Raw genomic sequence first — 21,233 nt, 5'->3', positions numbered from 1 at the left:
GAACAGCATTTCTCTAACAATACAAACTATTCCAATACATTTTGATAATATTTGGCTCTTTTCCACGACTGTGTTAAGCACGTTATGCATTTTTAAGCTACATTCATAGAAGTTAAGCCAACAGCTTTGGCCATACAACATTTTTAAGCAACTCTTTTACTTTACAAGACGCCAGTTTTACTATAATATTTAGTATATTTGTTTTATGAAGGTGTCACTTGTTCGCGTGAGCGGTCCATCATAAAGCGGTCCCTGTACATTGAAAAACTCTGGCCGCTCAGTCTATCAGTTGATTTGTGGATCAGTTTGCTAATAAATCAATACCAATAAAGAACTTTGGACTACAGTTAATGTATTAACTGTATTAACTAAGTTTTAAACCTACAAATTGTTGCGGTACCTAGTTTACATCATGTACAGCTCACAAGAAAGATGACATTAAACTAAATCAAACACCCTGTTCTTCTAAGAAGTGGATTTGGGGCCCACAGCTACCGTGGCAAATGTGTCATTTTAAATAAGTTAAGAGAACTAAAGCATAAAATATATTGACGTCAGTTTGCATTAATATCTATAACTATGTAGCCCTCCCTCATATGGTCAGGGCTTCGGACCATTCGTGACGTAGAAGTGATCGGTCCATTGAAATTGGTTCAACCTAAAGAAGAGATGGTAAATCAGTAATAATAAGCCATTGTTTTAATTAAGTGTGCAGAATTTTGCATTTGGTACGTTTTAATTGCTTGTTACGCCTACCATTATATGTCCACGATAGAGAAGACTTGCCTGTCTGATTTTGATAAAAACATCGAAAGAATTACAGAACGTTTGAATTTTCTCAACATAAAATGTGCAATTACACAGAAACAAATTAGAAGTACACAGGGTGTTAGAGATGTATGTAACGCAACAATTTCAGTGCATTGCTACGGAGAATTTCAAGGAATTTTCTAGTATGTAGCCGCTGAGTCATGTACCCCTTTCCTCCCAACTCCTCGTCCTCACCCACCTCTACCACCTAAAAATGGTACTTCGAATAAATAATGTAACAACTCAAAATACATCATTCATTGATTTCGTGCTGATACATGCGGAAACGATTCAGTAACAATCGTTTTTAGTATATACCAAACCAGTCAATAGTGCTTTTCGCGCGTTTGGCTACTCAAACTCCGGATATCCTTTGTCTGTATATACTGAAACCGGTAGATAGCGTTTTTGGCGCGCGCTGACTGGCTACTCAAACTCCGAATATCCTTTGCTATTCACCTCAGTGTCGGTGGCTAGTACTTTACTTAGCCGCGAAGCGAAGCGGCGAGTTAAATATCTACCACTAGCCACCGCCACTTTGGTGAGCAAACCAAAAATGGCTGCGCTTCACAATAATAGCACTTGTTTATCGCTTCAGTGCACTTTCATGGTGATTTTTAACAAAATTGAACCACTATTCGTAGTTTCCATGTCTTAGGCTCTTTAGTTTTTGAAGTGAAACTGGTGACAGTGTCCCTTTAAGGAGTCTCTTTTGTTCTTAATACAGAATATCTGACTTCGAATTCTCCATAGAGGTCGTACCTCTGCAAACAAAAAACCACAGATTTCTAGAAAAATTTCCTACCTTCAACGTCAGCTGTTTTCTTTATTGGTCGCTTTCGTCGCAGATGCCTGACTCCGGCAATGACGACAGAACAAGTTATGAAAACCAGGAGAACAACACAAATTCCGACAACCGTTGCTTTAAATGCATATGAATCTGGGTTAAACATGTTGCGATCTTCTTCATTTGCTTCAGTATCAGCCACGTTCTTCATAGATGGTGTCTTGTATGAATTCTAGAAAACAAAACAATAACAAAACTGTTCAAGTCTGGGAAAGATCAGTGATAAACTGCATTGCTTTTCAAAACTTCACGAATGAAGATCTTTGCTCGAGTTCTTACGTATACAGGGGCGGATCTAGGGGTAGGGTGCAAAAAAATCTATGTGGTTTATTAGTGCACCCCCTCCTTAGAAAAATCCTGGAGCTTTATAAGCTCATGCAAGCTTTTGTACGGAAACACCTTCAAGAGAATGGATGGACAGTGATTACTTTATCGTCTCTGGATATATGTAGTGGTAGTAGCAGTAGTAGTGGCAATACTAGTAGCGGTGGCAGTGGAATAATAAGACTACTTCTTCTAGCTCCGTTTCTAATGACGTTGATAGCTGATTTAGGACTTCGATTTTTGCTACTGAATTATCAGCTAATGGAAACCTCGAGCTCGCAGTCCAGCTATTATTTACACATTAACCTTACCTGGTCAAATTGAAGAAGTCTGCTTGTATTGGAATAAATCTCGTCAGAGAGAAACTCGATCAATTTTGGCAGGCAGTCCAACACATCACGACTGAAGCCATCCCCTTTTATTGCAGCGCCATATCCGTGTTTTTCCTCAAATACTTTAGCAATTGATAGCTTAGCTGAGTCGTTATTTCTCTTAATAAACGCAATCCCTGTAAACATCTCCTCCAGAATGCCTTCCACCTTTCCACTTTCCATCGAATAGTATGCTTCCTGCAGGTTTTCAAAATCTGGTGGATGTGCATCAAAGATAATTAGAATTTGTTTCCTTAATATTAATTGACAGGCAACTTAAAGTGAAAACTAAGCTTAACTAAAAACCCAACATCAACTTGAATTTGGAAGCTTGTAAAACCACAAAACGCTCTTGTTTTCTCGTATACAACAAACTCTGATAGTCATTAATTCAATTACAAAGACAAACGCAAATAGAAACAAGAAGTGTGAAGAAGCGTAAAACCGTGCGCTTACAGTTTTACCAGGTTTTACTGCTTCTTGGCCCTAAAGACACGGCCATTAGCCGCATTTGGCAAGCGGCAGTCACAAGAATAACACAAACGCCTTTTTTTTGTGTTACGTAGCCAGCAGTAAGCGTCATGTCATAGGGATTTCGCTCTATATGTATTCTGTGCAGGTTTCGACACGTTCCTGTTGGCTTTGTAAATATTTCATTTCCTTTCTGATCAAGCGCATACAATGCAAATGGCATAAAAAAGAAATTGATTTTGTAGTGTTGTGACATCTGTCAATCATACGAGCACGCGGTCGAAAGGAACTCCCGCTTCCCTTGTAGTCGTCGCGAGCATGGAGTCAATAAATCAGACTTGTGTTTAACTTGCGGTGGTTTTATTTAAACGGTACAACACCACACCTGGCGACGAGGATCCACGGAGCGTATCCAGTGAGAGAATTCAAGTCCCGAAGCGCGGGCAAAGCAATTCAAGTCCCGAAGCGCGGACAACACAACTCAAATCCCAGACGTGCCCAACGAAACCGCTCCACAAAATCCGCTCTGCGTAACTTGAGCTGGCTGGCTTTACCTCTGGGACGGTCCTTTAATCGATGTCCTACTCCAAACCGCAAACAACTATCTTCGTCACTCAACCCCACAATCACCTCCCGCTATCACCATTAACTTACCTCTTGTGAATCTGGTCCTTTCTTACGCTCCTTCCCCCGCCGCCCACCCGCCCTAGGCCTCCTTCCTATCAAATAAATCCTCTCCCACAATACAAAACCCCTCGCGCACACCCCGCCGCGCTGTTCCACACACGTCGACCACTCTCATCACCTCCTTATCTCAAGGCGTAATCCGCATACCCTCCCCACTCCCCTCCCCCCCCCTCTCCCCCCTCTCCTACCACCTTACCTCTAAACCTCGCCCACACACTGATGCTCAGACTCTCCGTAGAAACAAATCCGATCCTCTAAAAACTCCTCGTCGCGCCCCCCCTCAGAGCTGCTTACTCATACTCCGATGAAAAAAAAAATGGCCGATCATCCAAGAACTCTCCCTCCCCTCTATCCTAGATTTCACTCAACAGATAACTCCTCTCGCGCGCCCTCGCCCCCCTCGCGCTTTCGCCCGCCGCCGCGCGCTTCCCTCCGCTCCCGTTCTCCTCTCTCCCTTCTCGGTCGTTGGCCTTTCTTCGTGCTTTTCTTCTTTTTTCTTTTTTTTCTTCATTTTTCTGGCCGCTCGCTCCCTTTCTTTTGTGTGTTCTGTGGGGTGGGCAGCCTCTCTCCGGGGGTCCCTTCCGCCAGCCGTCGCCGGGACGCAACTTTTTTGAGATCTTCCCTTTCTTTGGGTGGTCCATGGTTTTCCTTGTTTTCTTCCTGTTTGATGGGTCAATGCTCGTAGTCGCAGATGCTTTGGTCCTTTTCTTCTTTTTCCCCGTCCCGGGCTTCCTTGCAGTCCCGTCCTGGTCTGGCAGCCGTACCGGGCTCATGTGGGGCCCTTAGTAGTGATTCTACCTGCTTAGCGGACATTTTTTCTTCGGCGGCTGTGGTTCAGCTTTTCACTGTTCTGGGTTATCCGGGTGTGATAGTCCATTTTAGTAGTCTCTGGAACATTTTTTTCGGCGTAACTCTTGCTGGAAGGGAGAAAATCAAATACCTTGCAGAAAAGGTGAATACGTTCCGCTGGGAACCAGGACAAAAAATGACAAAATTGCTGGAAGGGTCAACAAATGTTCCTGCTGGGAAAAAGTCAGAACTTGGTGCTGGCTGGCGAAAACGGCTATTAAAATAATTGCTAGCTGGCTCTGAGAGCGGATATTTTTTCCCCGGTAGTTAAAAATTAACTGGAAATGCCTTTGCGCATGCCCATTTATAATCTAGGCCACTAATGAATGGATTTTGATAAAACCTTCGTTGGGTACTTCTGAAATCCCAAAGCGCGGACAAGATAATCCTGACAAGATTTGACAAAATGGCAGTTTCGCTTCCGACTTTCCCGGCTTTCCAAGTACACCTAGACGGCAATGTGGGTCCAAGGTGGAAGAAATGGCTAGCCAGATTCGAGAATCTAATTGTAGGAATGGGTATCGAAGAGGCAAAACAAAAACGTGCTCTTCTGCTACATTACAGCGGTCCCGAAGTCGACGAGATCTTCGACACGCTTGAAGGCACCGGCGAAGACAAAGATTACAAAACGGCCGTCGAAAAACTTACCGCTCACTTCAATCCCCAAGTCAACACGACTTACGAGGTCTACAATTTCAGGAAAGCTCAGCAAAACGAAGGCGAGATCTAGAGTTTGGACAGTTTCCATACAAGACTTCGAACTCTTGCGAAGACCTGCGAATTTGCAAATGCCGATAAAGAAATCAAGGAGCAAATTATTTTAAGCTGCAAGTCAAACGCACTGAGGCGGAAAGCACTACGTGAAGACCTTGATTTAACTGCACTTTTAAAAGCTGGCAGAACCCTGGAGCTCAGTGATATGCAAGCTAAAGAAGTGGAGAGTGACAAAACGACGGTTAACACTGTAAATCACAAAAAGAAGAGCGACAGGCGTCCAAAGAAAGGCGAAGGTCGCCGACGAGAGGAACACAGCGAATCACGCAGCGAGTCACGCAAGGAGTCACGCAAGACTGAAGAGTCATCAAAATGCAGAAATTGTGGTGGCGCTTACCCCCACAAACACTCCTGCCCTGCTAAAAACAAGAAGTGCACCTCCTGTGGCAAGTTCAATCATTTTGCTAAAGTTTGTAGAACAGTTCCACCCGGTTCGGTGAAACACGTGACGGAAGAAGAAGACACAGATGAGGAAGACTACGTATACGCAGTAGGAGAGAAGAAACAACCCATGTGCAGATTGGATATCGACGGAGAATACGTAGAACTGATGCTGGATTCCGGAGCTTCAGTTAATCTCATCGACGCAGTCACCTACCAAAGAATCTACAAAGGCAAAGTAAAACCTCTAGAACAATCCAAACGGCGAATTTTCTCTTATGGATCACCCACACCCCTACCCCTGCTAGGAACCATTCACGCCAAGATAACTGCAAAATCCAACAGCACATCAGCAACTCTGCACGTTGTTAAAGGCAGTTCAGGAAATCTCCTAGGATATGACACCGCGCAAAGGCTAGAACTTTTAAAGATTGTCAACCAAGTCGGAGAAGACAAAACTAGTCCCCAGTACCTGGCGAGCGGCGAATTTGAAAATCTGTTTGGCGGCATCGGCAAAGTGAAAGGAAAGGTAGTCAAGCTTCACATAGACCCGGATGTGCAGCCCAAACAACAACCACACCGCCGAATCCCCTTTCATGTACGGCAAGACGTGGAAAAGGAGCTGGAGAGACTAGAGAGCTTAGACATCATCGAAAAGATGACAGGCCCAACCCCATGGGTAAGCCCCATCGTAGTGGTCCCAAAGAGCTCTGGAGAAGTCAGATTATGCGTAGACATGCGAGAAGCTAGCAAGGCGGTAAAGCGTGAGAAGCACCTGATGCCGACCATAGATGACCTAGTCGCCGATCTAAACGGTGCGACCGTCTTCAGCAAGCTAGACCTCTCCTCCGGATACCATCAACTTGAGCTAGAACCAGAGAGTCGCCACATCACGACATTTAGCACTCATGTGTTTGTACCTCTGAGGAGGTACAAACGTCTGATGTTCGGAATAAACGCTGCATCAGAGATCTTCCAGAATGCAATCGAGGAAATACTTACAGGCCTACCGGGATGCAAAAATATCTCTGACGACATCATCGTGTTCGGAGCAACCACGGCAGAGCATGACCAGAATCTCTATGGTGTCCTGACCAGACTCCAACAACATGATGTACGCCTGAACAAGGAGAAATGCAGTTTCTCGAAGAGCGAGATCTCATTTTACGGCCACTTCTTCAGCAGAGAGGGAATAAGAGCAGATCCTAAGAAGATAGAGGCCATCACGAACATGACCGAGCCAGAGAGTGTTACCGAAGTCAAGTCTCTACTAGGATTGGCCCAGTACGTATCGCGCTACATCCCAGAGTATGCTACAATCACGGCACCGTTACGGGCTCTCGCCAAGAAGGAGACACCTTGGCAGTGTTCCGACGAACAGCAACATGCGTTTGACAAACTCAAGGACAGTCTGACTAAGAACCATTTCATGTCATACTTCAATCCTGCTCAAGAGACCGAAGTGATTGTCGACGCAAGCCCTGCCGGTCTTGGAGGAATACTAGCGCAGGACGCCAAGGTTATCAGCTACGCGAGTCGAGCACTCAGTGACGTGAAAACCAGATACTCACAAACAGAGAGGGAAATGCTAGCGATCGTGTGGGCTCTGGAACATTTTCATCTTTACCTTTACGGATCTGAGTTTACAATCGTGACGGATCACAAGCCTCTCCTAGGCATCTTTAAGAGTCACAAGCCCACTTCAGCTCGCATGGACCGATGGAAGCTACGGCTGATGCCGTACAACTGTCATCTTGTGTATCGACCCGGAAAGGATGCTGAGAACCCCGCTGACTTCATGAGCAGACACCCAAACCTCCAAGCAACCGCAGAGAAAAACGTTGCCGATGAGTATGTGAACTATGTTTGCACCAATGCCGTACCAAAGGCTATGACACTTCAAGAGATTCAAGCTGAAACAGAGAAAGATTCCACACTCCAGTCACTGATCAAGGCGATCGAGACAGACCGCTGGACTGATCCTGAGATACTGGACTACAAAAGACTCAAGGACGAGCTACTGGTCTACAGTGGAGTGATACGGAGAGGTAACAGAATCGTTGTCCCAAGCAAGCTGAGAGAAAGAGCCGTAGAACTGGCGCATGTGGGACATCAAGGCATCGTAAAGACGAAGCGCTTAATTCGTGAGAAAGTTTGATTCCCTGGGATAGACAAGATGGTCAAGCAGTAACTCCAAGCAAGTCATCGCGAATCGAACCTCTGCAGATGACGCCGCTACCTAGTGGGCCATGGAAAATGCTGGCAATGGATTTCCTTGGACCATTCCCTTCGGGTGACTATCTCCTAGTTGTCATTGACGAATACAGCCGCTTCCCGGAAGTTGAGATCGTCAAGTCCACATCAGCCAAATCTGTCATTCCGAGGCTCGACGCCATATTTGCAAGGCAGGGAATCCCTGACGAACTGAAGACAGACAATGGCCCCCCTTTTAACAGAGTTGAGTTCAGCAACTTTGCGAAGCATTTAGGATTCCATCACAGGAAAGTTCAACCTCTTTGGCCGAGAGCCAATGGCGAGGCAGAGCGTTTTATGCCAAACCTTGAGAAGTGTGTGCGAACTGCTGTCGTTGAAGGAAAAAAATGGAAAAAGGAACTGTACAAATTTCTCAGACAGTATCGTGCAAAACCGCACACGACCACGAATGTATCCCCAAGCGAAGCACTGAATGGAAGGAAACTCAAGATCACCCTGCCAGAAGTATCACCAACACCAGCTAGACGGCACACCCTGCAGGAAACTCAGAAGACTATGGCAGAGAGAGATACAGAACAGAAGTCAAAGATCAAGGCGTATGCAGACTCGAAACTGGGCACGAAACCAAGCAATATCAAACCAGGAGATACAGTGCTTGTGAGACAACCAAAGAAAAACAAACTAAGCACTCCTTTTAACCCGGAACCCCTTGTTGTTGAGGAAAAGAAAGGATCTATGGTTACAGCTAGCGACGGTTTCAAGTCCATAACGCGAAACTCATCCATGTTTAAAATCATCCCTAAAGAACTGAGAGCTGAAGGAGATCGCAGAGAACAGGAAGAACCAGAGGACTTACCTGCTGAACAAACCGAAGTTTCGACACAAGATGAAGATCCAAACCCCCCAAGCGCAAATGACGGAGGCCTGCGGAGGTCACAGAGACAAAGGAGACCCCCTGCGAGTCTCGCAGATTACGTTCAAATAATCTACTAGCATAAACACTGAACACTTTAAAAGACTCGTTACTAGAAGGCATGCTTATCATTTGTTGATGTTATTGTAAAGTTATTTGATCTTGTTAGCCGACATATATGATTGTAAGTTTATTATCAAGAAGGGGAGAGATGTAGTGTTGTGACATCTGTCAATCATACGAGCACGCGGTCGAAAGGAACTCCCGCTTCCCTTGTAGTCGTCGCGAGCATGGAGTCAATAAATCAGACTTGTGTTTAACTTGCGGTGGTTTTCTTTAAACAGTACAACACCACAGATTCCAAACAAGAAAGAGTCACGGAATAAAATAAATCAGACAGAAAACCTCGAGCGAATTCTGAACCGGGCTTTACCCCGGGCGATGCCAGCATGCTCAATTAGTTTTGTCCGTAAATATTTGCTTACCGGTAACGTTAATTCCAAGATTTACAGCCCGTTTGAAGGCAAAACTCTTCTTCTGTGCACCAATCTGCAAAATTATTTGGCAAAGACACCATTACACATGGTTGTATGTTATCAATTTCCTCAACTAACTGGGCTTAAATATTTTTCTTGAATATTTTTTTCCTCGTATATATCAACTCATCGACCTTGCTACTTTATGTTTTCTTTTTACAACTTTGACCCCTGCTTCCCAGTGGAGCGCAGCGGTTATTCCGGGAGCGGGTTATCGGCCCACCACCCAGCCCTTAACCTGGAGGACCAGGGGCTGTTCTTCGTCTGGCCTCTAACCTTCGACCAATCCGGCATGGTTCGACCTGTCGGGGACCAAAGTCCTCGCTGGCACAGCTCTCTGGGTCATTGAGATTAAAGCATTCTTATTGATCCACTTTCTCGGGATATTCCATTACACTATCCATCTAGACTGTTCGGCAGTAAGTCGAGTAAATAAAAAAGAAATAAACAAACAAACGATAAGACAAAGTAAAATTGGTTGGCTTTGGGGGACCCACTTGCGTTTCATAATTAGAAAACTTTGCTAATTAATGACAATGCTACATCGAAAAATCTCTGAAGACTACAAAGTTTGTTGAAAAAAACTTATAAGTTAAACAAGCTATAAACATCTGTAAAAGCCAAACCAATAGTTATAATAAATGTATTTGTAACTGTGCTGTTTAGGGAACTCCCCCCTCCCCCGGATTTGCTACTCACCGTTTTTCCCGTGATTACGTCATATCTCTCTACAGTGACGTTCATCAAAGCACTGGAAAGTGTGGCGGTTAATATTGAGCAAACAGTGATACCGGTCATTATCCATACCACAGAAAATAGTCTGCCACTTATAGACTTTGGAGTCTTGTCACCATATCTAATTTTTCAAAATAACAAATGTAAATTCAAACTTATTCTAATTCTAATCTCTGTGATTAGATGAAGCTGGATAAATATTAAACAAAATAAATAAATAAATAGTTCAGCTTGGCTATGGGCAAATCATATGTGAACTTATACCATAGCTTAATCCGACTCCCCTTGTATAATAAAATGGCTCAGATTGTAATGCGGCCAGTTTAATTTTTTCATAGGAGGGCAAAACGTTTAAACTATGAATAATTAAGATATTTATTTCCAAAATTAAATGAAATTCTGCTGCTTGATTCGTATTAAAATCCCCGTTCCTGAAGTAGAAAATCCGGTTATCCGGGAGGTTAAATTAAACCGCGGTGCAATATGCCAAGCGCTGTCAAAGCCCTCTTTTCCTTTAAACGCACAGCGAGAAAACAAGCTAGTTTCTTCGATTCGCGTGATTTGACACTGCTTCTTTCCCGTTCAATAAGGCATCATACCGGTCGTGACACGCCAGTGCCCCACTGATAAGCAAAAAGATCTCATAGGCGTTTATTTTAAAGAAAGTGCGTCAAACTAAACATAATTTTAACTCTTAGAACCAAGAATGACAAAAATGAAACTAAAATGAGCTACATTCAGTGGAATGTAAATGAAATGACGCTTATGTTATGCAGCAGCTGTTAGCTGGCGGGATTCTCGACCGAGTGCGAGTGCTTTGTTAACGGCGAACGGCAGACCCGACCTAATCCCACCAGCTACGCAGGCTAGCTGATGTTGGCCTTGAAAAGCGTATCAGGAAGTGTTTCGAGTCATCGAGCAGCAGTGGCCGCTGCTACGTTCTTTTAAGAAATTTTAAAACTTTTTTTAAAGGAAAATATGTTGTTTAAGTTTGTCCTTCATCAGCAATGTATCAATACTTACCCAACTGTAGACATGGTGACAAAGGCCCACCAGAAACCATCAAAAGCTCCACGGTAGAAGGGACGACCAAACTCCTCTTCATTTTTACTGGTGTCCTTTAACAAAAGTTAACACAAAATTAATAAACAAGTACCCATAATAGCCCGCCAGTACAACACTCACGAGGTCCTGCTCTGAGTTGGTTGTTTAAAGCTATCCGCCGGATAAATCACTTTCCAGTGGCACGAGTCCACTGGAGAGTGATTTATCCAATGTGCAATGGGATGGGATTGATTGTAGAAATTTTGAAATGAACACCTAAACATACCAGACAATTGTTTCTGGGCAAACTTGTACCCATACAAGACACATTGATCGTTGTACCTGTCACTCCTCCCACTTCTTCTTTCTTGGGGGAAAAGGGGGGGGGGGAGGGGGGCGGGGTGTCGGAGAGCGTTTACCACTCTTTGAACAACCGAGTCCTAGGTCCTTGGGTGACATAGGCAATTTATATAGGCAATGTGTTTTTATGTCACGTCGTCGGCAATTGCCCACTTTCTTTTGTTTATCAATGTCATAAAAAGCCTCTAGTTTAGTTCAGGACATGCCAGTTTGAATACTTAACATAAAACTTTAAATGAAAATTCTCAGTAGGGGATTCGCAATTAATGGACTTAGAAAATACATTCCGCAGGCGGGGACTTTGAAACCATGCCAGGTGGCTGTTTCTTCAAAAAAGCTGTTTTCAATTTCTTGAAGTGCAAAGCAAATAACATTCACAATTGGTTCCAAAACAACAAAACATGACTAGACAGGCGACTGTTACTAAAGTCGGCGAATAAAATCTAGCATATACAGCGTATTTTGATGTTTTCACGGGCCGGGTATACGTGATTCAGAATTTTCGAGGAATTGAAATTTATCCGAAATTTACCAACTAAAGCAAAGTCTTGTAGCGACTGAGTATAGCGATCTTTCGCTGTTCCCTAAAGTTTCTAATACTTGTAGGGTAAAAAAGATGTGTGCATGTGTTCATTACTTATGCCTTTTTATATAGTCATCAAGATGACTCTTAAAGATCCTTATCAAAAATAAAACACAAAGCCAATCTAAGCAAACGCCACATTTCTATTTTATAGAAATAGCCATAATGGAAATCCTATAGCTAGTCAGAAGCAATACTTCGAGGAGGGTCTGAATGGGGGTACCTCGATAACACTAAACGCTTAATTTTTTGCCTCTGTAACATTAAACAGTTGAATTTTAGGCATTTTAACACTAACAGTAAAAGATTCACTGTAACAGTAAAATTATCCAGAAAGAAACAAAAACGGCTTCAAAATGGCCAATATTACTTTGTTTAGTATATTAAGAAGTTTTCGGCCATTTTCCGACGATTTCCGATCATTTCGGAAGATTTTCGATGACTACCGAATATGTCCGAAGACTACCGAAGATGCCCGGAGACAACCGAAGATTTCCGGGGAGAAATCCGAAAATTTTCACTAAGTTCATGAGTACGAGTGACTTTATTACCGATTTTCGAAGAGTAGATAAGAATTTACAAAGCTAAAAGACTATGGAGTTTTCACGAAAAACCTTCCAAACACTTAACAGTATTTTCTCCGGAAACAGTAAAATTGGCCAATGTAACAGCAAACACTAAAACCTATGGGCAAATAACACTAAACACTAAACCCCATTCAGACCCTCTTCGAGCACTCGAACTTCTTTCAATACTTAAGTAAAGGGAAATTTATCTTTGTTAATTTATCTTAGTCTATGTTAATTTTTTTAACTTTTTAAGCATTTTTTCTATGTTAGAAGACAGGTAATCGCCAGTTCATATCGAATTCCTCGCATTACGTAATAATTTGGACTTGGAAATTAAAACCTACCAACATCCAAATGCAGATTCCAGCCAAGGAGGACATCAAAAGACTCAAAACCACGATAGGCCAAGTTTCTAAAATAGCTTTAAACAATTGACCACCTTTGTCTGTCGAGTGGGATGTTTCTCTTCGTATCAAGACAACTCCAGGAGAATCTAATATGTTGATGTAGCGCCGCCTATTGCCTATGTACAGATTATCCTGTATAGGAAAAACTAGGCTCGATTCGTCTGAGAAAATATCGCGATGAAGGGCGGACGAGTTGTTACACATGGCTTTGTAACGCATTATTGGTTTATTTCCTCCGTAGAACTCGCAGCATTTGCCCAAAGCGAAATCTAAGGCTTGATGGAAAATCCCGTCCATCGGTTGTTCTTCACTTTCATTCTTTTCCAACGTAAATGGCGGTCGTAGCTGCCAAGATATTTTAACTTCTGTTGGACATACTTTTCTCGAAAGAGGGGCAGGAGAAGCAGAAGGACCTGAGCCGGTAGCTTGCGGATGTATCGTTGAACCTAGTTGCGGCGGTGATGGGGTTGTTGTCGGTGTTGTCTGTGGTCGCGGACTCGAGAGAAATGTATGCATGTAGTGTGGCACAAAAATATAGTCAGAAGCATCGCAGATTTTAGAAACGAAGACGACAGAAGCAACTTTAAAAAATGCCATAAACTTCATCTTGTGACAGAGTTTATGTCGGCACAGCGCTAGCGGTGTAACAGTCAAGGAGTAAATACCACTATGAAAGCGATCGTTAACAAAAACATTTAGCCCTTGAATTATTACCTGCCAATCAAACAAAGTGACAGCTATCACTTAAAAGGCTTTGTGGTATCCCGTTAATCAAACGTTTTTGCCTAGAGGCAACTTAAATGGCCTGCTTTTACAAGGCAATCACAAGGGTCATAAGCATTTAACGGAGTCGTTAAATTAAAATATAATTGTTACAGCATTAACATTTAAAACTTATATTTAATGGTCAAACTTAGACAAATAGACGCCACAAGTTTTCGTCTTCAAGCTGGAAGACTGAGCGGGGCATCAGAAAAAGATTCTCATTGGAGTTGAACAATTAGAAAACCTGCTGTCGCGAGTGTACGTGCATGACATACAGAATCCAGCCTCGTTAATACTATGCTAATATCATATGCTGGACAGCACGACGGCGGCGATTTTTTCACAAGTTATCCGTATAATTTTATAGCAAGTTTGTTTTGATGATAAATGAGTATAATTTTGTCTCTGAGTGACTTGGACCCAGTAGTCCTTGCTCCTACTTGTTTTTTTAATGTTTTGTTTTTTAAATAGCTCTAGCTTGGCGCCGATTTTACTCGTTTTGATCATGTTAGGAAGCAGGTGTTTTAAGTTACAAAATGGCTTTTTCACAGTTTGCATGCAAGATGACATCTGAAAGTTATCTCCTTCATTAATAAGCCGCAAAAATATTGATTATTTGAATATTAATTGCACTCATTGAAATAATGAGGCAAGATCACGAAAGAAATTGCTCTAGTTTCGCTAAATCGGAAATTCAAAATAGAAATATTCTCACTTGGTGTTAAGGTGAAATTTCCAAAACCGCGTCAATTTGCGGAAAAATATAGACAAATGTATGGGAAATTAAAAACGTAACTGAACGCTTTCTAGCCCAGCTACATCCTTCAAACTCGGCGAATAAAAATTTTTGCCTAGTATTTTAACTTTACAATTCATAAATTGTCCAGAATTCAATTTTTGTAAAAGATATTTGCCGTCGAATTCCCATACAAACACTGTAATTTCTAACCGCGTTGCCTACCCGTCAAGATGGCGTCGAAAACCGTGATAAGATCTATTATAAGAAACTATATAACCGTTATCAATCTCATTTATTATTTATTGTTTTTACCATTTCTTACAGCATCACGTATGCATTCCTGTTAAACTTGATTTTTGCCAAATGACCTCGAAAGCTACAAATCTCGAATTCCAATCACAGATAAAAACACTGCGCACACATGCCATCAACAGCTCGTTATGTGCAATCATCGTGAACCAGTCCCGTGTTTGTTGGCGAAATTGTATCCTTTGTCCTTCTTGATCATTCTAATGAAAGAAAATCAGAAAATAAGTCAGTTAACTAAACACAAGTGAAGTTCTTACAAAGCTAACAAAAAGTGATCAAATGCTCGAATCTGCAGACGCCACAGATATGGTCAGATATATGACAACCCATTCAAGCAGTTTAACTTTTTGTCCCTTTTTAACCTGAAATGGCCAGTGGAGGATCTAGGAGAGGGGCCCGGAGGCCTTGAGCCTAGGGCTTTCCACAAGTTGCTCGAGATTTCTCAAATAGTTGCTCTAAATTTCCCAAAAAGTTGCTCCAAAAGTCCAAAAAAGTTGCTTCTGATTAATAAAAGTTGCTCGAAAGTTGCCCGAAAAAATCTAAATCGCTGCTTCTAATCAAAAAAACTTCTCTAAATATATGCTAATTTTCCTTTGAGGGTAACATTGCCAAGCAGTTTTATGCAATTTTACAACAAAAGAAGTATCTATATAACATATTAAGGGGAAAATGTGTTAAGGTGGCTAGTAATAGTTTAGATATTCCCTATTTTCGGTTTCACCTTTATTGTTGAAGTTTAACTTTCAGAACATCCTTGTAAAGGTTTTACTAATTAACAAATTGGAGTTACTGCGACGTCAAAATTCCTTGCCATGGCAACTACAAAAGTGGTCATAGATACCTTATTTTTGACCGTTTAAGGCTAATTACTCTAAAACTAGACGGTAAAAGATTTTGTTTTTCAAATATTTTTGTCTAAAGGACAAAAGAAACGATCTGACAATTTTTTGAAAAGTTCTGTCAGAAATTTTCAGAGCCACCTTAAATTTATGCAAAAATAATTTGGCTCCGAATCCTTTTGACAGATTTCTTTAAAACTTTGCAAAAATATTGATTTTATCAGTTGGATAAAACTATGTGAAAACGAAAAACTTTAACCGAATAGTTTTTGAGTTATTAGCCTCAAAAGGTCCAAAATAATGTATCTTTAACCACATATGACGGAACAGATATTGACGTCACCATGACCTCAAATTGTTTATTGGTAAATAGTGTTTACGTTTGTGCTAAAAGATTTTCCTTAAGGTGGCCTAATACAGTTTTGAGAGGGAAAATCAGTCCAACTTTTAACTCTCTTGTAGAATCTCCAGAAAAGTTTCATTTTTCTCTTTTTACTATTTGTTACATCCTAAAACCATCATATGCGACTTTTGGAAAATAAAAATGCTAATAAACAGCTAAAATGAACGGCCGAGTGCTTAAGAGGGGACTGGCACTAGTAGCTTAAACGGCGTTTTTCTCAAAATCTACCCGTATGACCCTACCTCAAAATTTCACAAATTAGACATTGGCTCTGATTAAACCTTCATGCAAAAAAATAGAAAAATCTGTAAGACAGATTTTTCGCAAAAAATAAATATGTGATATTTTGCCGATTTTAAAAATAACTCAAAATCTGTCTTACACATTTTTTAAAAATTTTGGCTGTGGGCGTGGTTCACCCATTAAAATTGATTGTGAAAGTTTCATAATAGGTTGTACGGTAGGTTTTCTAGAAAATCTGGATCAAAAACTGGCTTTTACGACCTCCGAAGATAATCGAGTTGCGCGTGCGAGCGCACGCTAATATGACGCCATGTGTCGCGAGCGATTAAGGAAGACAGAATTAGAACTTCTCTGTCGGTTATTTATCTACCTTTTTTGTCGTATTGTTTCCCCTCCCAGGTTTAAAGACCTATCTGAAAGTATTTTGAAGTTTTCTCTTGTATACAAATTTGGACAAGCGCGGTAAAAGAGCTGGAACTCTTTTTTGTTTTGTTTAGAGTTGCTAGCGCAATTTTAGCGCGCGCGAGCAATATTGACGTCAGGAAGAAAATCGTAGCGCGCGCTTTTGAGCCAAGTAAACACTGTATTCGGCCACCTTAACTTAATTGGTATAGCTGTGATAAAGACATTCTGACTAAACAATTAAGAGCCACCTTAAATAACAAGGATTTCTTTAATTGAGAAAAATCGTAAAGATATGGATGGCGTAATGTTTGCTGACGAGTTTTGATACAGAATGAGCCGAAAGTTGAAACGTCTTCAGATGTTCTTCGAAAATCTTTGGGAACGTTCGTATAGTCTTTGAACGACACTCGGATAGTCTTCGGGGATCTTCGGTCTCGAAATTGCTCAAACTGCAACAAGTTGCTCGAGAAGAAAAAAGTTGCCCGAAGGGGAAAAAGTTGCTCGAAATATGAAAAGTTGCCAAAAAGTTACCCGAGCCCCCACCTTATTTTTAGACCTAACTGAGGCCCAATGGGCCGAGAAAAATTATTTTTGTGAGCGGGCCCTCCACTTATTCCAGGGTCTGGATGATCGGGCCCCCCACTTACCTAAAGGTGTGGATCTGCCACTGATGACGGACAAGTAACTTAAAAAAATGCAACCAAAAAGTGTAAGAAAGTTTTAATTGAGAATTAATAGTGGACCATTGCTTGTGAACTGACCAAACGTGATAAACTGACTAGTTTTGCTTTCGCAACTTAAACTGACACTGATTCAGCTTTCTCTCAAGAATCGTTGAGCACGTGAGCGACGAAGGATTTTTTACCACATGCAAGCACTACCTATTGGAATCTTTAGTTCATTTCTAAAGTGCAACCATTCGTACATATTCCTTTTGAAAATTGAATGAAGAATACTAAGTTTGAAAAAATCCTGTCAAACATAATATTCTTCTGGCAAAATGCAAAAGGGCATTGCATCAACTGGACACGTGATCAAATATCTCGATCGATATCTCAAAACTATCAAGTTGAGTTTACTGACTACCGGTTTTAGCGAGAGATTATGTATCGATATTTAATTTGCATATTTGCAATAATCTGAGAGCAAGGCTTGCCTACTTTATGAAAATTCTTTTTATATTTTTTGCCTATTTAAAGTATGGACACAAAATCTCACTGTTACATTAAGTCCATCTGAAATCTAAAAATTTGATTTCAGTTATTTGTGACGCGGAGTTTGTTTTCTGCCTGTCTTATTTCTTCAACATGTGCATAGCCTGCAAATCAGGCGTATTTAGCGAACGTATTCGAACACATTTTGATCGGGCGCCATCTTGGATTCTCACTTTGGAGAGGACTGGGGATAGGAGAAACGTGTCCTAGGAGAGTAAGAGTGAGGCTGAAAAGACACGATCGCGAACTAGTACTACGCGCGCCCACGGAAAACGCCTGCACTCCAGGCTTACATGTGCATGCAGCTTCTTGTTTTTAAGATGAGCAGGTCATTTCATACATTGATATAAAATTGATATAATTCCTCAAGTTAAAACAAAGGAAATCAGAACTGTGACGGTGGTTTAGATATATGTTTTCGGAACCAGCTGGATTTTTTAATTTCTCCGTTTCTTCGTAGGTTTAGTTTCGATTGAGAAGATATATCAAACACTCGAGAAAGTGTTTTATTATCATTTCCAAACTCGAAGTCAAAAATACTCAGCTGCTCTTCTCGATTAAGAAATGTGATAATTAAGGTCGCGCAGGACCCTTGCTCATTAATAAATTCATTAGCCAAATTTCTTGACGGGAAGCTTTCTTGTAAAGCTTTGATTCGCTACGTTTTAAACATCGATTCCTCTTAAATTTAACAAGGGTATTAGGGGATGATGGAATTACATCATGATTGTCCTTTTACTGAGAAATGACCGTTTACTGTAATGTTACAAACTCTTAAAAGTTTAACTGCAGATAATGCAATTTTGTGTCCAAGTTTTCAGCTAAAACAACGCATCGAATTAAATGATTTTATAACCTAGTGATAAATCATAACCTCTTTTGTGTTTTTACAAGAAGGAAATTTTCGAATTCAAAAGCTGCTTGAAGTTAATGGCTACTAAAAGAGTAAACATGTGATATCTAAACTTTTGAGAAGGACGATTCAAAATTAATTCTTGTCAGAACACAATAGATTACACCAAATCTTGAAATTCTATATCGGCGGAGAAAACTTGGACACAAAATTACAGGTTTTGAGGCATCCGAACACCTTCCGAGTCAATGTTCACAGCAACGTGTGCTATATTCAAAGCTGTGAATTTAATTATGATAATTGACTATGTTCCAGCGCATGGGACACAAAGCTGAGAACAGTAGCGCGTAATTACTTGTACAAAGAACGTTAAAGTGTATATGACATGAAAAATATTTTCTGCTTATTTGAAAGGCCTTTCGAAATACAGAAGAATGGCGTTTTTCTTTTCGAAATATCTTTTTTCGTTTCAGAGATATTGACGTTTTTGTATTATGCAAATTAGATCAGTGATGACGTCAATACAAGATTTGACTCTAAAAATGGTAAAATACTGAATAAACAATATCTCTAAAACTATTGAAGCAGTGTTCTTGAAACTTGGCACCACAAATGTGCATTACAAAAGGAACAAAATGACACCCTTAGTATTGTTGCCATAGTAACTCTTTCAGCTCCAGTCTCTCTCTGTCAAAAAGACAAATATCCCCATATCTGACCTCTAAAGTGAGACAAAGGGTCCTGCTTAGAACAGACATAGTTCCCATATTGCCTTAATTCCCACCATTGGTTTGGCTGCGCTAGATGGTTCTTAGTTTAAGACAAAAACTGGGAATTTCAGTTTTTATTGAGACAGCGCCAGCGGCAAAACTGTTGTCATGGCAACAGCCCTAAGAGTAACATTTTGTTTCTTTTGTGATGCATATTTGTGGTGCCAAGTTCCAAGAACACTGCTTTAATAGTTTTAGAGATATTGTTTATTCAGTATTTTACCATTTTTAGAGTCAAATCTTGTGACGTCATCACTGATCTAATTTGCATAATACAAAAACGTCAATATCTCTGGAACGAAAAAAGATATTTCGAAAAGAAAAACGCCATTCTTCTGTATTTCGAAAGGCCTCTCAAATTAGCAGAAAATATTTTTCATGTCATATACACTTTAAGAAAAATATTCTCATGAATATTTCGTTTGCTGTCGGCTTCAGTCGTCGCAGTTCGTACTCTTTAAATAAATACATACATAATGATTGCAAGAGTCCTGCGCAACCTAAAGACACACTCTCTCATGTTTGGATATGTTTACGTTAATGTTCTTGTCCCAAGAACATTATGGACATGATGGAAAACAAATTCGGAAAACAAAACTATCAAACAAATAACTATTTACCGAGTTGGTACTGCCCCTCATAATTTTACCAACCTTAAATCATTCCACGCAAACGTAACAGTCACATTTAGACAGATCCTCAATCGAACAAGAGCATCCTCCCCCCCCCCCCCCCCCCCCGCCAAACCAGCATTTCAGGTTGGATGCATCTCGTTCAGTTTTTACCCAATGAATGGTGCCTGGTCACTAACATTTATCGATTACTGTTGTTAAGATTTAGTTCTCTGTTTTTGTAGAAGCATAAGCGTTTTAAGAACCTCGAAGGTAATGGCAACCTGATCTCGAGATGAATAATTATCAGTGCCAGCACGCACGTGCACTCTTGAAATGATTTGCAATGTTAATTTATACTAAATTTATTACAAGAGATCAGTTTCGCGCGAGTTGGAACTTTTTCTGGAACTAACATTATACATTATCATCACCAGAAAGAGAAGTGAAACATCGATTATTGTACTGCGTTAATAAGCATTCACCTATAGTTATCTCACTTTTCGAGTTAATAGAAGAAGTTCACAGCTCACGAAATACTATTTACCAGCTAAGCTTTAAAGTATAATTCATGCAAGCACATACTCCCAGACTTTTTGAAAAGCACTGTCCCCATATTGGCGGGGAATCAAAAGATTCTTGTCTCTACAAACGTCTTCATCCTTATCCGCTAAAGATTTACCTTTATGTTAGCTAGTGATACGATAAAAGCCGTACTTGTGTTCGAGGCAAACGTGAACGTCTTCATGAGTCTGACGGGTTTTCCGGCGGTGAATTCCTGCCTGGTGGGTTTTTTCTTTTGAATCTATCAGAGCCAGAGAGAGCAAAAATGTCCGAATTGAGGTTTTCTACATGGAATGTAATAACTCGACATTAAGGGGCAAATTCATACCAAAACTAGTTTTGCCATTGCAAACAAAACACCATTCTGTTTACTTTAAACCTCATGCGTTGAACAAAAGGACCGTGAGGGCTCTCGAGTTACCAGTTCTTTAAAAACGATTTACCTGAAACGGCACCTGTTCCTCTGAATGTTCACAGAGATGGTGGCTTTTTCTTTGCAGCAAACTCGCCATGACCACAGCCGGATGAACACATATAGCGACCTTTACCCGTTTTCACGTGCAACCATTTTCAGAAGAAGGGAATCAAAAGATTCCCAGGCATCTGTAAAAGTCATCCGCAAACCTTGGTTGGGTAAAAACCT

At 41.0% G+C, this 21,233-nt stretch overlaps 2 protein-coding genes across 4 annotated transcripts; both read right to left on the bottom strand.

The window, feature by feature from the left end:
• Window positions 1-547: 547 nt before the first annotated feature.
• Window positions 548-13,532, bottom strand: LOC144643152 (uncharacterized). Its single transcript, XM_078502313.1, has 7 exons — window positions 12,813-13,532; window positions 10,936-11,030; window positions 9,877-10,033; window positions 9,127-9,190; window positions 2,293-2,567; window positions 1,616-1,829; window positions 548-658 (listed from the first exon to the last, which is right to left on the bottom strand). Exons 1-7 carry the CDS (start codon window positions 13,479-13,481, stop codon window positions 654-656), a joined length of 1,479 nt encoding a protein of 492 aa, XP_078358439.1. The 5' UTR covers window positions 13,482-13,532; the 3' UTR covers window positions 548-653.
• A 1,120-nt stretch (window positions 13,533-14,652) lies between these two features.
• LOC144641806 (uncharacterized) lies at window positions 14,653-21,018 on the bottom strand. Of its 3 annotated transcripts, XM_078500829.1 has the most exons (4): window positions 20,919-21,018; window positions 20,709-20,831; window positions 17,226-17,263; window positions 14,653-14,888 (listed from the first exon to the last, which is right to left on the bottom strand). In XM_078500829.1, exons 1-4 carry the CDS (start codon window positions 20,934-20,936, stop codon window positions 14,828-14,830), a joined length of 240 nt encoding a protein of 79 aa, XP_078356955.1. In that variant the 5' UTR covers window positions 20,937-21,018; the 3' UTR covers window positions 14,653-14,827. The 3 variants fall into 3 exon arrangements, 2 of the variants coding, with proteins under 2 accessions (XP_078356955.1, XP_078356953.1); XR_013568628.1 differs by lacking the exon at window positions 17,226-17,263 and having other exon boundaries at window positions 20,744-20,831; XM_078500827.1 differs by lacking the exon at window positions 17,226-17,263.
• Window positions 21,019-21,233: the final 215 nt, after the last annotated feature.

Source organism: Oculina patagonica, chromosome 2 (assembly GCF_052425735.1).
Source record: "Oculina patagonica isolate OP01 chromosome 2, crgOcupat, whole genome shotgun sequence".
Lineage (NCBI taxonomy): Eukaryota > Metazoa > Cnidaria > Anthozoa > Scleractinia > Oculinidae > Oculina > Oculina patagonica.
The sequence above is the reverse complement of the archived record's forward strand: the minus strand, read 5'-3'. Positions and strand labels throughout refer to the sequence as shown.

Coding starts and splice junctions, on each gene's coding strand:
- LOC144643152 (XM_078502313.1), bottom strand. CDS start 13,481: ATGAAGTTTATGGCATTTTTTAAAGTTGCTTCTGTCGTCTTCGTTTCT. Junction 11,031..12,812: donor GAATCTGCATTTGGATGTTG/GTAGGTTTTAAT, acceptor CTTTTGTTAAAG/GACACCAGTAAAAATGAAGA. Junction 9,191..9,876: donor ACGTAATCACGGGAAAAACG/GTGAGTAGCAAA, acceptor ATAATTTTGCAG/ATTGGTGCACAGAAGAAGAG.
- LOC144641806 (XM_078500827.1), bottom strand. Junction 14,889..20,708: donor TATCACTAGCTAACATAAAG/GTAAATCTTTAG, acceptor TTCTTTCATTAG/AATGATCAAGAAGGACAAAG.